This window comes from Orycteropus afer, unplaced genomic scaffold (genome assembly GCF_000298275.1).
Source record: "Orycteropus afer afer isolate SDZICR_OR568_19922 unplaced genomic scaffold, OryAfe1.0 scaffold00006, whole genome shotgun sequence".
Taxonomy (NCBI): Eukaryota; Metazoa; Chordata; class Mammalia; order Tubulidentata; family Orycteropodidae; genus Orycteropus; species Orycteropus afer.
The window spans coordinates 23,955,502-23,971,621 of NW_006921593.1; the positions used below are offsets into that span (position 1 = coordinate 23,955,502).

Consider the following 16,120-nt stretch of genomic DNA (forward strand, 5'->3'; position numbering starts at 1 on the left):
GCTATGAGTCGGGGCCGACTCGACGGCACATAACAACATATATACACACATATATATATGACCAAAGGGCCAACAGGACCGATGACGAGGCTGGGGGACAGGGAGATCGAAAAAATGGAAGGGAAACAACTAGACCAGAAGGAACAAGAATGCTGACATGATGTGAGGATGTAACCAGCATCACTGACCAGTAACGTCGAGACACCGTGGGATGGGAGCAGGGTTTGCCGTGTGCATTGTCACCAAAAACCAACTAAGGAAAAAAAGCCCTCAGAGGGATGGCGAGACAGACATTAACAGAGGTAGGATGAAAGAGATCACCTGCGAGTTCATGCTGACACTTTTCAACTCCTCTGTATGTTTGGAATTCTTCCTAATGAAAAGTTGAGGAAAAAAAATCATTATCACTTGTGGTGGTGAATCAGCAAACGTAATCTCTGTCACTAGAAACTTCTGATCCCACAGATTCCAAACCACAGCCCAAGTGGCACTTCCCAGGCCGACTCAGAGGTGCACCAGGTCCATACAGCCAGGAAAAGCCCGCTCACGGGTGAGCGGTTGGTTCATCCCTTCCATGGCCAGCACAACCTGAAGCGCCCAACGTTTCTATAAAGCATCCTGCCGGCGGTGGCCGAGCGCCCGATCTCTCAGACAAACAAGGCTGCAGGCTCGAAGCACCTTTGATCTCTGCCCAGGCAAGTGGCAAACTGAAAGATCACGTCCATTGCCATCCACGTGCCACACAGGAAGCCGCGCAAGCTTCGTTCCTAGGGAAAACAGGTCTGCGGTTCTGAACTGCTCTCAAAGAAAGCGCTGTCCCTGGGTGGTACACGGGTTCATGCACTCAGCTGCTAACCAAGCAGCTGCAGGTTCAAGCCACCTACACCTCCAGGGACCTCGGAAGGAAGGCTTGGTGATCCACTTCCCAAACAATCGGCCCTGGAAACCCGGGGGAGCCCACATCTGCTCTGACACACGCGGTCACCAGGAGCTGGGCTCACCTTGGCGGCACTTTGTTTTTTAAAAAAAGAACAGCTGCACCTCCAGTGAGCATAAGGCCAGCTTGCTGTCCAGACCGGTCCTGAGAGCCTCACAGACAAGCCGGCGACAGATCCGCCCGTGCCGGGAGCATCTTCTCAGACTCTCCTGGCGAGCTGCAGTTTGGGGGAAATGCTTTAGGAAAATGAACAAAAAACCCTGTGATCCAGATGATGGGCAGAAACAAACCATTTTTTTTTTCCAATCCCAGCATGAGGTACCCAGAAGGCAGATATAGTTTGAGAAAGCCAGCTGAAACGGAGGCTAAGGGAAAAATGGGAACCGGCTACTGCACTGTGGACACACGGGGACTTCTTTGGACAGAGGGGAGAGTTTTTTGGGCTCTCCTGCCAGGACAAGGACTTGATGCCGACAATGACACTCCTCTACAAACCCTGGGACACCGTAGCCACGTGGCCAAGCCCCTCCCACCCAAACCTCGGGGCATCTAAAGGGAACCCTACCCACACAGCCCCCACTCCTCCATTCCAGGATAAACCTCAGACCCCACCCCCTAACTCACAGGGCATTCAGGCCCACACCCCCATGGGCATAGTTTGGGGTTTTCTCTGATGCCCTGCTCTCCCGACCAGGCCCCACCCTCCCTCACAATGCCCTGATCCCAGTGTGAGCCCTCCTGCCGCCCTCCACCACCACGGCGACTGGTCCCACAGCCCACCACTGCTGTGCTCCACAACAGGTGAACCTCCACACCCTCCCCTCGGCAGAAGCCCAGAGCTCACGGCTTCCTGCTCTCTGGGGGCCCTCTTTCCCACCACCATCTCGACACCACCATCCCACACCCCAGCTGAGCTGGAGAGATTCTGATCCCTACAACTTAGCTCTGGCAACGCCGCTGCCCCAGAAAGCCCCTCCCCACTGTCTGACCCAGCTTCCAAGGCCCCTCACCGCCACCAAGAAGCCCTCCCTGACTGTCCCAGGTCTGGCTCACCTCTGCCACCCTCTGCCCTGCCTGCCCCTCCCACGCTGCCTGCTATAACTTGGTAATTGCCATCGAGTGCTTCCAGCTCACGGCAAGCCCATGGGACAGAGTTGAACTGTCCACAGGGTTTCCTAGGCTGTCCTCTCTGCAGGAGCTGGCTGCCAGGTCCTTCTCCCGTGAGCAGCTGGGTAGGTTCGAACTGCCGATCCTTTGGTTAGCAGCCAAGGGCTCAACTGATGAGCCGCCGGGCCGGCTGCTGGGCGCGACCCTGTCCACCTGCCCCGTTGTGGTGTGGGCTCAGCTACAGCAGCAATGTCCCCTGCACCACGTGTGTGCGTCCTAGGTTCCACCAGCTCTGCCCATTGTAGGTGCTGATAAAATCTTGTCTGGATGTCACATTAGCCACTTCCCCTTCCAAACAAAGTGAGGATAAACACAGTCCTCCCACCACCATCCCTCAAAATAAATATTTGCCTTTGGAGAAATTTGCACGCACGGCCATACCTCCCCACAGTTCCCACACGCGCCCCTGCCTAGCCTGCGTAGCAGCGGCCACTGTGGGCTGGGGGTGGAGAGTGCCTAGGACACAGCAGAGGAGCAAAGAGAGGGAGGGAAAGCTGGCAACACCGGCCTTGCCTTTTTTCTTTTGTTTTCAGTACAATTGCTACAAAGAACAGAAACGGAAGCATGCTAACAGGTAACTATTAAGACCACAAAACTGGGGAGAGCAGAAAGTAAGTTTCCTTTCCTCGGCCCACAGAAAGGCAACAGCATACAGAATGCGGCACAGAGCTGGGGACAGGGGTCAGCCAGAAAGAACAGCCCCACTGATCACGGGCGCCCACTGGGGCCGCGGAGGGCCAAGGGGCCAGCCAGGCCAGTCCTGGGGGCCTGCACCATCCACGCTGAACAGAACTTCCTGGATGAGGAGCCAATTCTCAACTCCACGGGTAAAGCGGTCGCTATTCCACTCACAAGGGATTCTGAGCCTCCGGGAAACCCTCACCTTGAAAACCCTAATGTCTAAGACACAGGAGCCCTAAGCACTGGACTGCTAACCAAAGGTTGGGGGTTTGAACCTTCCCGCCACTCCATGGGACAAAGATGAGGCAGTCTGCTTCTGCAAAGATGTACAGCCTTGGAAACCCTGTGGGGCAGGTCCCAGTGTCCTAAAGGGTCACTGTGAGTCAGAAGTGACTTGATGGTTGTGGGTCTGGTTTAGTGTCTCAGACAGTGGTCCAAGTGAATTAGCCGTGTAAGCTTTTATTTATGGGCAAACTACTGAAGGAAATCAAACACCAAAGAAGGAGGGCAGCGGGGAAGCCAACGTCAGACGGACCTTGGACCACAATTAACGGTTCCTCCAGACACCTGCATGGCGCTCGGGTTCGCCAGTGGCTAGGCTGGACGGGGTACGGGTGGGTGGCACACCCATGGCTCCGTTCCAAGGCCCAAAGAAACAAGGGCTTGTGGCGCCAAAAGGCGCAGCCTGAGCACGCGGTAGCACTGCTGCTGACAACAGCCCCAAACGCCCGTCAACAGCAGAACAGATCAACAAAGGGAAGCGTTGGCTTCTCCTGCCCACAGTGTAGACGTGTCTCACAAACAGCACGGGGGAGAGAAACCACACACAGACAAGCACACGCTGTGTTGATTCCACTTTTAACGTTCAAGGCAGACAGAGAGAAGCTGAGAGATTAGACATCGAGATAGCAGCTCCTTCCCCTCGGGCAGGAGCCCCTGGGTGTGCAGTGAAAGCACTCAGCGCCCAACCAAGAGGCGGGCACTCCGTGTCCACCCAGAGCTGTGGCGGGACAAAGTCCTGGCGTCGTGCTTCCAGGAAATCAGCCACTGAAAATCCCGTGACGCGCAGCTGTGCTCTGTCACAAGAGGCAGGACCTACTCGGGTGGCAACTGATTTGCAGCTGGTTTCCCCCTTGGGTGGGGAGTGACCAAAAGGGGGCCATGGGATAGGGAGAGGGGAATAGAGGGGCGCTCCTGGTAGCTGGTCACCTCAGGGTCTCAATCTGGGTGCTGACGACACAGGTGTGCAGTTGGTAGAAATGTCGCAAAGCAGGCTTGTTAGGCTTCAGGCATCTTTCAGCATGTCTTATGTCAAAAACAATGCAAGCGAGTTAAGGTGTTTAAGGGGGTCTCCGCCCTCCCAATTCCCAGCTGAAACTCCACAATACACGTGGACACTTCAGAGACCCAGGCCTGTTTATGGAAAGTCACTCCTGTTTTGTTTTGCATTGGGCTCCCCGGCCTGAACAGTGATGCTATCTCCTCTGCTCACAGCGGCACCCCGGGCCTCTCCAAACAACAGCACATGTGGGCGGCCCCAGAGGGGCTTCCGGAAGTGTCCTCCCTGGAAAAGAGACCGACTCCAGCCCTCGCACACAAGGAGGGCTGAAAACACAGGCAGCGGGGGATGTCAGGGCAGCCAGCTCTTTCCAGAACCAACTCTTTTCCAAAAAGAAGCTGGCAAGCAGTTTCCCATAATCCCCCATCGTGCTGAGAACTACCCTCTGCCCTCCCAGGGAACACATGGCACCCGTTCACAGGAAGGAAGAGCCAGTGCACCCCCGCGGGGAAAGTCAGGCGGGAGAGACTGATAGGGGCGTTTGTAAATTGCACGTATGTTTCTCACCTTCTGTCAAACAGCCTCAATACTTCAGTACTTCCACACGTCAACCAACCGAAACACTGAATGCAAACAAAATTTCCGTCCCAAGACCCCACTCCTCCCCTTGGCAGACCATCTTCAACAAGGACAACATAGCTTCGGTGTGACCAGCCCTAAGCTGGCAATCCACACGGTTCTATTTGCTAGTGTGTCCAATGTTGACATTTCCCAGACCAAACAAACAGTTTGAACTCTCCGGTGATGGTTTGGAATTCTTCTCCCAAACCCATGAAACGTGTTTTCCGCCCTTTAAAACAGTAATAATCGTAAGAACCTTCCCAGCAGGATGCTAATGCTGCACAGGCAGCAGGAGCACTTTCAGACATGAGACAGTTGCTGGTGGAGAAACATTGTGCAAATATCCCAACACTGCAGCCCGAAAAAGACACCCCGGCAAGCCATGCCAGAAGCATGAAATGTGCAAATGAGCCCTGGTTAAACAAAAACGCCCATCTGCTCCCGAGAGCTGGGCCCGGCCACCTGCTAGGGGCTGGTGGTGGTGGTTCTGCTTCTCAGTGGCAGCAAGGCAGCTCCCGGGCCCGGATCCCCACCCTCAAACCTCTATGTGCTCCGCTCCACGGGGACAACGTCCAGCCTCGCGCACCAGCAGGCCAGTGGGCGCCGAGTCAACGCAGCCTTTAGCCACCTCTTCTGACAGGAGTGGTATTTGAACACACCCCCTTCAGCCCCCAGACACCTGGACCTGGCCAGAGTCCCTGGGCAAGGGAAGGATTCACACACTTAGCTACTAACCGAATGTTGAAGGTTCAAGTCTACCCTGATGAACCTGGAAGGAAAGCCAGGTGTTATGGATTCCACTGTATCCCCAAAAATATGGTTGTAAATCTTAACCCACAGCGGGGTTATAATCCCACTTGAGAAAGGGTTTTCTTTGTTATGTTAATGAGGCAGGATTGGTGTGGGTTGTGATTTCAGCCAATCTTCTGAGATAATAAGAGTAAGATTACACCGAAAAACAAGCAGATCTGGGGGAAGACAGACACCACACTACGGGAAGTGCACCGAGAAGCCAAGGAACAAGGACCCTCCCCAGAGCTGATGGAGAGAGCTTTCCCCTAGAGCCAGTGCCCTGAATTCTGACTTCAGTCTCCTAAACTGTGAGAAATTAAATTTCTGTTCATTAAAGCCATCCCCTTGTGGTATTTCTCTTATAGCAGCGCTAGTTAACTAAGACACTTAGACATCTTCTGAAAAGTTAGCCACTGAAAAGCCCTGTGGAGCAGTTCTCCCCACACGGGGTTGCCTTGGGTCGAGGCCAACTGGACAGTAACTGGGCTTCTTGTGTGTTGTTTGTTTGTTGTTGTTGTTGTTGTTGTTGCCTTGGTCAACACAGGGGGATGGAAGGCCCTGGATCCAGATATAGCCCTGCACCTCGTGCAGGCTTCCCATGTTGGGACAGAAACCAGGGACCCTACAGTGGCATCCACGGCTGACCCAAGCACACACAGCCTGCCCTCCTTCCTTGTACGAAACGCCAGATGCTGCAAAGGTCCCAGATTAGCAGCTGGGCAGTGCCGTTTGCTTCTCAGGCAGCAGGACATAACAAAAGGCAGGAATCAGGGAGCTAAGCACCAGATCCGAGCCAAACCCAGGGCTATGAAAATAGCTAAGCCTGATCCGCTTTGCAAAACCCAATCACTTAAACTAGGGGCTCCAGGGTTCCAGAGCTAGGTGGGCGGGAAAGGAACACGTTAGCTTGAATGTCAACAAAGTTAAAACACAAGACCAGACGGAATCAGTTGCTGAAGCAAGCTGGAGCCAGTCTCGCCAACCAGAAACACCTGCAGGGGACCTGAGGGAAGAAGAGGAGGGTGCGAATGAGGGACTTTTAGTTGTAACCAAGCGCACAGTCTAGTTTGGTTGTAACCAAGCGCAGTCTAGCTTGGTTGTAACCAAGCGCACAGTCTAGTTTGGACAAAACACCAGGCTGGCAGCAGGGCCGCAGGGTTTGTTTTGAAGGTTCCTGCAGCTGCTGCTTCCTTCTGACTCACTTCCTCGGGATCCTCCGGCAGCTCCTTTAAGCCGCTAATAACACACAAAGCAGAGCTGTGGCCTTGAGTGGATTCCGACTCACAGTAACCATGTGTGTGTGTGTGTGTGTGTGTGTAAGAGAGAGAGAGAGAGACAGACAGACAGACAGACAGAGACAAGACTGGCCCGGAGTGGATTCCGACTCAGAGTGACCATGTGTGTGCCTGTGTGTGAGAGAGAGACAGACAGACAGATAAGACTGGCCTGGAGTGGATTCCAGCTGCCAGCGACCTCATTTCTGTGTGACAATAGAACTGCCCCATAGGCTACGCTTCCTAGGCTGTCCTCTTAACGGGAGCAGGTCACCATGTCTTTCTCCCACACAGCCAACGGGTGGGCTTGAACCCGCAACCTTTCATTTCATAGGTGAACGCAAATCACATGCAATAACACCCAGACACCTGGACACAACATAGCTCCTCTCTTTCCAGAAAGATTGATTTGTTTGGAAAACGGCAGTCACAAAACGTATCATCTGCCCTATTATTCTAAGAAATGAATTCTGAAGACCATTAAGCATGGACGAGGCTTCTAAAACTCAACAGCCTCCAGGAGAAACGAAGGAAGGTGCCCGGACACAGACTTATCACCGGAGGGAAGGGGGACCCCGGCTGGCCCTCCCGCCCTCCAGGACGCTCTGGGCAACGTCCACTCTCCATGGGCACTCAGCACCTCACCGACGCTCAGTCCCTCTCTGACGCATCCCAGAGGGAGCGCGTGTGGACTCTGAAGTCATGTGGATGAGGGTCCGTCCCTCACCCACTACATGTGAGCCACGTGCCAGCGGGGCCCTGGGCGTCCTCCCACGTGCGCTGAGGACTGACGGACGGCAGGCCAGGACTGATGACTCAGCAAGCAAGGTGAGCACAGCCTTACATGTGCTTGGTTACTATGTGCAGTGAGCAGTTTCACAGGTTTCCTGGTATGCTTGTGCCACCCTTGTTAACCAGCACTCCGTCCCTGTTGGGGAAGAGGCTTTGAATCTGTAGGAAGGTGCTGGGGGGCTGGGAGACAGATGCCACCATCCCTAGGAGAACTCTGATGTGGTGAAAAAATGTGAAATTGTTCACTACAGATTAGTCAGTAAGCACAAGTCCGCCCGTGCTTACCTTGCCTATCGGGTAATCTGACCCTGACTACGGGGAAGAGCAAGTGAGGGAATGGGGCCCACGGAGGCGCTGAGGCAGCTTCAGCTCCTCAAAGAGGGACCCGGGTCCCCAGCCTCACACCCCAGACCTTTGTCAGAAATGCAGATGCCCAGGGCTCCACCCCAGACCTCCAGAATTACAAACTCTGGGGGTAGGGCTGAGGGGCCCTGGGCGTGGTGTGGGCTTTGCTTCTGTAAAGATGACAGCCTTGGAGACCCTGTGGGCAGTTCCACTCTGTCCTCTAGGGGCACTGTGGGTCAGAATGGACTCCAGGCAGTGGGTGTGGTTGGGGCTTTGCTTCTGTGAAGATTGACAGCCTTGGAGACCCTGCAGGCAGTTCCACTCTGTCCTCTAGGGGCGCTGTGGGTCAGAATGGACTCCAAAGCAGTGGGTGTGGTTGGGGCTTTGCTTCTGTAAAGACTGACAGCCTTGGAAACCCTCTGGTGCAGTTCCACTCTGTCCACCAGGGGAGCTGTGAGTGGGAATCAACTCCACAGCAGTGGGTTTGGTTGAACAGATTATGTCAGGGGCCCCTGGGTGGTGCAAACAGTAAACGTGCTTAGCTGATAACTGCCAGGTTGAAGAGTCAAGACTGCTCACCTTGGAAGAGAGGCCTGGTGGTCTATTTCCAAAAATTCAGCCCTGAAAACCCTACAGAGCACAGCCCTCCTTTAACACACACAGGTCACCATGAGTCAGAGTCAACTTGAGAGCAACGGTTAAAAAAATAAAATACATCAGTGACGTTTTGTGTCATTCATTTGTCCCCATCAGTAATAGTGAGTGTGTCTGAAATGCCTCTACGGCCCTGTAAAGATGCACCCCCTTCTGCAGACAGCCGAGGGGAAAAAGCCACCAGGATTGGTGTCCTCCCCTATCTGCCAGAACCCCCAGCAGAGCTGTGGTGGGAGATGTGCAGCCAGAAGGCTCCTCGGGAGCAAGGATGGTGAGACTGCACCTCCGGTACCTTGGTCACGTGATCGGGAGGGACCAGTCCTGCAGAAGAGCATCGTGCTTATGAAGCAGAGGCTCGGTGCAAGAGGGGAAGACCGTCAACGAGATGGACCGACACAGAGGCTGCAGCCGTGGGCCCCAGCAAGGCAACGAGATGGAGGAGGACACAGGACCGGGCAGCGCCTCCTTCTGTCCCGGATGCGGTCGCTGGGTCGGAACCAGCTCAACAGCACCTACCGACAACACGAACACTAGAGGAAATTTCACTTCTGCCCCGAACACCACGTGGCTTTAACTCACACCCAAGCGAGCCCACCACATCAAGGCGCCCAGCCCTAACTTCTGTGCTACAGTGACAAGCTTCACAATGGTACCGCTTCTGTCAGAAGATAAGCCCTGTGTCCCTGACCAGTGGGGAGAAAGGACCAAGCTTCAGAGGAAAGTCGACTGGTCCACAAACCATCTCAGCCATCCTCCAGGGCCGGATATGAAAGTCCAAGCTCTGAGGATGTCAACCTGAACAGCACCGTGATGGCAGCCACACTCACTACAGCCAAAAGGTGGAAACAATCCAAGGGTTAGCCAATACGAGGAAAGTTGAAACCAAATGTAGGCTACACCCATGCCGTAGAATACCATTCAGCCATAGAGAAAAATGTGTCTTAGAAGAAGGCCAGCCAGAATGCTCCTTAGAAGAGAGGTCGCTGAGACCTCAGACCTGTTCTCAGGAGGGACCAGGCCCAGAGAAAGGCATCATGTTTGGTGAAGGAGAGGGTCAGGGGAAAAGAGGAAGACCCTCAACGAGATGGAGTGACACCGTGACTGCAACCATGGGCCCAAGCGAGGCAACAACGCTGAGGTCGGCACCGGACGGGGCAGCGTTTCGTCCTGTTGTGCACGGGGTCACTGTGAGTCGGCATGGACTTGATGGCACCTAACAAAAGCAACAATGAGAAATGAAGTTCTGGTCCATGCTACGAGCTACACAAACCCTGAAGGCATCATACTGAGTGACGGGGCCAGACCCCCAGGACAACTGTTGTCTGATCCCACTTCCATGAGGTATGCTGACAAACCAATGCACAGGGACCGAAGTTAACCGGTGTCACGGGCCTGGGGGCAGAAGGCGATGGGGAACTTGCTCAATGGGTAGAGTCTCCACTTGGGGCGGCGGAAACACACGGTGAGAGCAGCACCACCTGGTGAGTGACATTAAGGCCACATGACTGTACACATTAAAATGGTTACAATGGCAATGTTTTCGGTTACATCTCTTTTACCGAAATTAAGTTTTTAAAAAAAATGAAGACAACCTGACTTCTGCCCACAGAGAGGCTCCGTCTACCAGGCCAGATGGTGTAAGGAGATGAGCGAGAGCTGGGGGCCCAGCGGGCCTGGGTTCTGGCTAGGGGGACAGGCAAAGCGGGGATGGGCCTGGGAGGAGGCCCAGCAGGCAGAAAGAGTCAGAGGTGTGAGTCTAGACACATAAGGACGCCCAGACTGTGGGGGCCTCGATGCCAGGGAAGGTGCGTGCCTGGCCTAGGGCAGCTAACAGCCCAGTGAGAAGGATTTTTAAGGGGCAGTTGTGGTGTCTGCTTCAATCATTAAAGACTCCACCCCTGCACCTTTGCTTAAACTTGAAGCAGTATTAATATGGTCGACGTTGTTGTTGTCAGTTGCCCCGGGGCCGATTTCCATTCATGGCAACCCCAGGTGACAGCGCAGAATGGCCCCTCAGGGTAGCTCTGGGCTGTCACGTTTTCGGAGGGAGCTCTTCAGGCAGTCCTCCAGCGGAGCTGCTGGGTGGGTTCAAACCACCAACCTTTTGGTTAGCAGCCGAGAGCTTAACCACTGAGCCAGCAGGGCTCATTAACATGGTTGGTGGTGACATGAAAGTACGTTTGTCCACAGAGCGGAGAGGCACTCGTTTCACTAAACACACCTACAACCAGCAATGAAATACGGAAGCAGACTCTTAAACAAGTCCTGCCGGGGTGGGGACTCAGCCGAGAGCGTGGCACTTGTGGTATCTGCAGCACTGTCGAGCCCTCGCCTCTTGGGTGCGGGGTTCACAGACACGCAGCTCACGCATGCGCAGTTCACACACAGCTTTGCTGCAAAGGTTTGCACTCAACTACTAACTGAAGGCTGGGGAGTCAAACTCACCCAGAAGCACCGCAGAAGAAAGGCCTGGTGATAACCCTCCAGAGAGATCCCAGCCAAGCCGCCTTTACAGAGCAGTGCTACCCCGTCACTAGGGGGTCGCCATGGGAACCGACCCAACAGCCACGGGTTCTACCCTGTCACAAGAGGGTCGCCATGGGAACCGACCCAACAGCCATGGGTTCTACCCCGTCACATGGGGGGGTGCCATGGGTTCTACTCTGTCACATGAGGGGTCGCCATGGGAAATGACCCAACAACAATGGGTTTGGGTTTTAGGTTTTCTGCAGGAGTTAGGAGCTCTGGTGTAGTAGTCAAGGCATCTGGCTGCTGATCAAAAGGTCAGTGGTTCGAAACCACCAGCTGCTCCTCAGAAGAAATATGGGGCAGTCTGCTTCTACAAAGATTGACAGCCTTGGAAATGCAATGGGGTTGCTATGAGTCGGAAATGACTCGATGGCCGTGAGATCTTTTTTTTTAATGAATAACCTGGACTCAATTCATGTCTAATGAGGAGGTTAGAGGGCCAACACTCAGGCGGGCTCGCCCAGCACATCTGTCCGGGAAGTTTCTGGAACATTCCACACCTTGGAGATGGCATGGACTGTGACGATGCAGGTGAGCCCAGCACGTTGCCCAGTCAAGATCACAGCAAGGCAACTGCATCATGGCCACCCAGCAGGTCCCTGTCTGTGGGGCTCCCACAGCAAGAGAAGTGGGGGTGCGTCTCAGGTCACCACATGCCTGGAGTGCTGGAATCCCTCTGAAGACGCCCTTCCCAAGGGTTTGGGCCAGGGGCCCCCAGGGAAAGGCACACAGGGGGAGCCATTGGTGAGCTGGCTGCCTGGCGAGGGTGGGGCCTCACAAGCTGTTGTGGGCTCAGCCTTATGAACCTCCAAACTTCCGGGGGCCTGACATGGCTGCTCCCTGTTGACCCAGCCAGCTGGGTTCTCATTCAAATCACAGTGCCGCTGCTGGCAGGTGGAATGACAGTATGGGACGTTAATAGAGTCTTCAGCCGTAAAAGAAGAGCAAGCTTTATTTAATGAAACACAGTTGACTCATTTCCCTCCGCCCCTTTGGCCCTGACCAGGATGGAAAACGCAGACAAGCTGTGCAAACTGGGAGCAAGGGTCTCCGCCAGGTGAGCTGTGGACAGGTGAGCTGTGAAGGCTACGTTAGGGCACACGCAGTGCCCCGGGGGACACCCCAGAGAGCCACTTCATCGAATGTGACAACGATTACCGCTGCTTCCTTAAACCCCAGAGATCTGGGGCAGGGAGGAACTAACCTCTGAAAATGTGAAATGAACACTGAAGAACAACTCGGTACGATTCCTGGCCAATCCCTTCACATGCAGCCCCCACCCCGTCTGTCCGTCGGGGCTGGAGAGTTGCTGGGATGGAGACCAAGTTCCAGTGGAGCTTCCAGACCAAGGCAGAGTCGGAGGAAAGGCCTGGCAACTTACCGCCAAAACTGAGCCAATGAAAACCTAAGTGATCATGAGGACGACGCGGGACCAGGCAGGATTTCGCCCCGTGGGGTATGAGGTCACCACGAGTCAGGACCAAGTCAACAGCAGGGATGACAACATCTTCAAACAAGACAGAGGGCAACACCACAGGTCCTCAAGCTGCAAAGACATCCCAGGGCCACTCTGCTTTGGGGATCCTGGTGCGTTCTCTCGACTACAGTACACCGTTCAGAGATTTTCAATGCAGAACCACTTGGACTCACTCAGAGACGGGCATCAGCCAAAACACCCTTCCCTCTGACAAGGCCTTGGCTCACTCCAACGGCAAAACCCCTGGGACCCCGGAAGACAGGCATTGAAAATAAATCATAGTGCAAGCAAAAGCTGGACAAGCAAGCTGCGTGAGAAAAAGAGTCTTCAAAACCACTTCCCAACACTGCGAAGTGCTTACATTATGATAAAACACTTTGTAAGAACCACCCCAATTTTCCTCTGTACCCACGGAGAGGAAAAAAATACTCCTAGCTGGATCTAATCTCAAATGCAGATAGTTTTGTCTGGTGGAATTACAGTGCTGTCTAAACTATTTGCTACAGTGTGCATACAATGTCGTAACTACAAACCTTTATATTGGAAATCACAGCAAGGTTTACATTTCGCACTAACCATGAGGTCGAAGGTTTGAATCTACTCAGAGCTGCCCCAGGAGAAAGGCCTGGTGATCTCCTTCTGAAAAGTCAGCCCGAGAGCCCCGGGGAGCCCTGTTCAACTGCGACGCACATGGGGTCACCCTGCGCAGGAAGGAACTCCACAGCAACGGGCCTGGGGCCATCCGAGCCTTTAAGGTTTACAGGCAGAGGCATGTGCCGGTACGTTTCTGGTGATGAAACACACGTCAGTTACTGTGAGGCTAGTGGCACCTAGTTACCAACCTGGGTCCCACGATCTTCGCATCGTCAGCACCCACAGCAATGCCTTCAGATTCCGCCGGAGTGAGCAGCCCACAGCCCACGGTCTGCACAGCACTGTTTCTGCACGGTTCTGTTCTCAGCCAAAAACATCTTCCTGTCTCAACTGAGCTATCCTCTCAATGTCCAACACATCAACTGTCCATAGAAATCATAACCCAATCCTGAAATCGACACATCTCACCGGAACAAGTGAACTCACGTTCCATGAGAAGAGGCAGGCTAGGAAGCAGAGCGTGTGGCTGAGGCAGCCTGCAGGCTCGGCTCTGCTGGCTTGGTCCCTGCTTGGGATTCCACTTTGAAGGACTGCAGTCAGCTGCGGGGGGTTAATCCTTCCCTGCACCTTCTCCCCCTTCTCTGAAGGCTGGACAGTAAAGCTGCCCCACACACACACACAGGCTTGCACAGACATCCCAAGAGACTGTGACCACCAGAGCACTGCTGCTGAAGTTCTATAGCAATGAAGGTGGTGTCACCATTGCTAGCAACGCAAGGAACAGAAGCCCAGCGGAGGGCTCTTCCGTCTTCTCTGCGTAACTACAGTCCTGGCACGACACACACATTCCTTCTCCTAACAGGAAACAACAGCATCGTCGAAGCCCAAGCAGGGTCAGTCCAGCAATTCTCAGCTGTCATGAAGAAATGACAAGGGCAGGGCTTCCCACCACAAAGGAGGCCAGCATCTCCCACACTAAAAGGCAGGCACCAAGCTATCAAAGACCATCACCAACACAAACACAGAACACCAAAGAAAACTGCAACCACATCCTGGTGCCGGAAAGTCAAACTGTTCCACTGGACTGCTCGCAGCTCCAGGGCTCAGCTCTCAGCACGGGATACCCACATGAGACACCCCAAATCACACCCCAGCACAGGTCCTCGCACAGCCACAGGGTGTCTCAGCTGGGAGAGTTCAAGCCCTGGCTCCGGCTTTCCAAGTGTTTCATCAGACTCTTGCCGAGACAGTCCAAGGGCAGAAACAGACAACTCGATAAGCAGGAGCAGCTTTCACGTCCACCGCCGCAGAGCGCGCACAGGCGGGCTGTGTGGACACTCGTGCAGCATGAACTCACCGCCAGCACGTGGGGCAGGTCCAGTGGGCTCCCCTCGCCGGTCCTGCCAAAGGCACGGAGCCATGAGGAAGCACCTACAGCAGCCAACAGGGCGCGAGGTTCGCTGGGGTGAAGGGCACTGAGAACCAGGCGTCCTGCGAGCCTAGACCCTCCCCAGGAAGACACAAGTCCTCCATGGACACCACTGCCCAGTCGGCCAGGCTGGCCCAGACACCTTTCAAGTTCACGGGGCTGCCAAGTGGACCCGCCACGCAGCATCCACCTGCTCCACCAACCAGAGCACAGTGGGGTGAGTGGCTCAGACGACACGGCACCCCCTCACAGGCAGATGGAGGGGCACTGGGCCAGGCACACTGCAGCCAGGCCTGGGCACACTCGCCCTGTCCCTCAGCAGGGGCACTGCCGGCCTCTAAGTAGGACAGGTCTGTACTGTGGACAGCCCCATCCGGTGGGCCTCCGACCACCCCTGACAAACAAGAGAGGACTGAGCACTGCTTGTCTGAGGCGGGAGCAGGATGCCACATTCCCTGATACCCCACCTGGTCCCCCAGCTGAGTCTTAGCACAACCCAAGGGACAAAGCAAGGAGACCAGCCAGGAGCCAAGGAGTAGGAAAAGAACCAAGAGCCACGGTGACGCTGAGAGAACACAGCTCGCAAAGGAGAAGCTGCCACTCCTCCCGCAGGGGCCACGACCCAGCAAACCTCGGGGAAAATGTCCCGGCTCAGGCCCAACCAGCCAGCCGACAGCTGACGGTGGTGGCCTCCCTGGGCCAAGCACTTGCAAGTGAGACCCTCAGGCAGAACGCTGAGAGGAAGGCACTGGTCCCCTGATAGAGCACTTCTCCCAATGTGGCCCGGGACCTGAGGCTGAAAACACCCCATCAAGGCCCGCTTTGCAAAGGAGCAGGTGGAGCCGCCCAGAACGCGAGTCCTGGCTGGCTTTCTGCGTAGACCGAGTTCAGCACCTCGCGAACTGGTCACAGAAGAGCCCTACCCAGCAGCGACACCTTTCCACGGCCGTCTTCAACGTCCAGCACGACGCTCGCCCGGCCCGGGCAAAGACCCAACCTGTCACGGGCCCCGAGGCGCCACCCCCCAGCTGTCCCCCAGTCGGCGGCCGGGCCTGGCCCCTCGCGCCCCGCACCTCCCCTCCGCGGGCGGCCCAGGACGCGGCAGCCCCGAGCCACTTTCTCACCGAAGGCTCCATTGTCCATGATCCAATCAGCGCCGCCGATCCATCCCTACGGGCAGCGCTCGCGGAGCGCCGGGCGCCGGCGGCGCGGTCAGGCCCCCGCCGCTCGGCCCTGGGCCTGCTCTCGGCCTCGGCCGGCCTGGCAGGGCCAGCTCCCTGTGGGAGGCCGGGCCGGCGCGAGGACACGGCGCGCACCCCGCGCCTCCCAGCCCGCGGCGCCGGCGCTCACCTTCGATGGCGATGACGTGCTCCCGGATCTGGCTCTGCAGCACCGGCTCCTCCACGCGCTCCAGCAGCTCGTAGATGGAGTAGATGTTGGGGTGGACCGATTCGAAGCGCTGGATCTCGGCCCGGATGGCAGCCGAGTTGGCCAGCTGCTGCTGGTAGTTCATGGTGCAGGCGCCGCGCCTGGAGCCGCGCGCCCCCCG

At 55.6% G+C, this 16,120-nt stretch overlaps 1 protein-coding gene across 1 annotated transcript in view; it reads right to left on the bottom strand.

The window, feature by feature from the left end:
- The window catches only part of AGAP1 (ArfGAP with GTPase domain, ankyrin repeat and PH domain 1), a 666,775-nt gene extending 650,691 nt beyond the window's left edge, over window positions 1–16,084 (bottom strand). The window contains exon 1 of the mRNA XM_007941633.2: window positions 15,922–16,084. Within this exon, the coding sequence (XP_007939824.1) occupies window positions 15,922–16,084 (163 nt within the window). The remainder of the gene's footprint in view (window positions 1–15,921) is intronic.
- Between the last annotated feature and the right edge of the window lie 36 nt (window positions 16,085–16,120).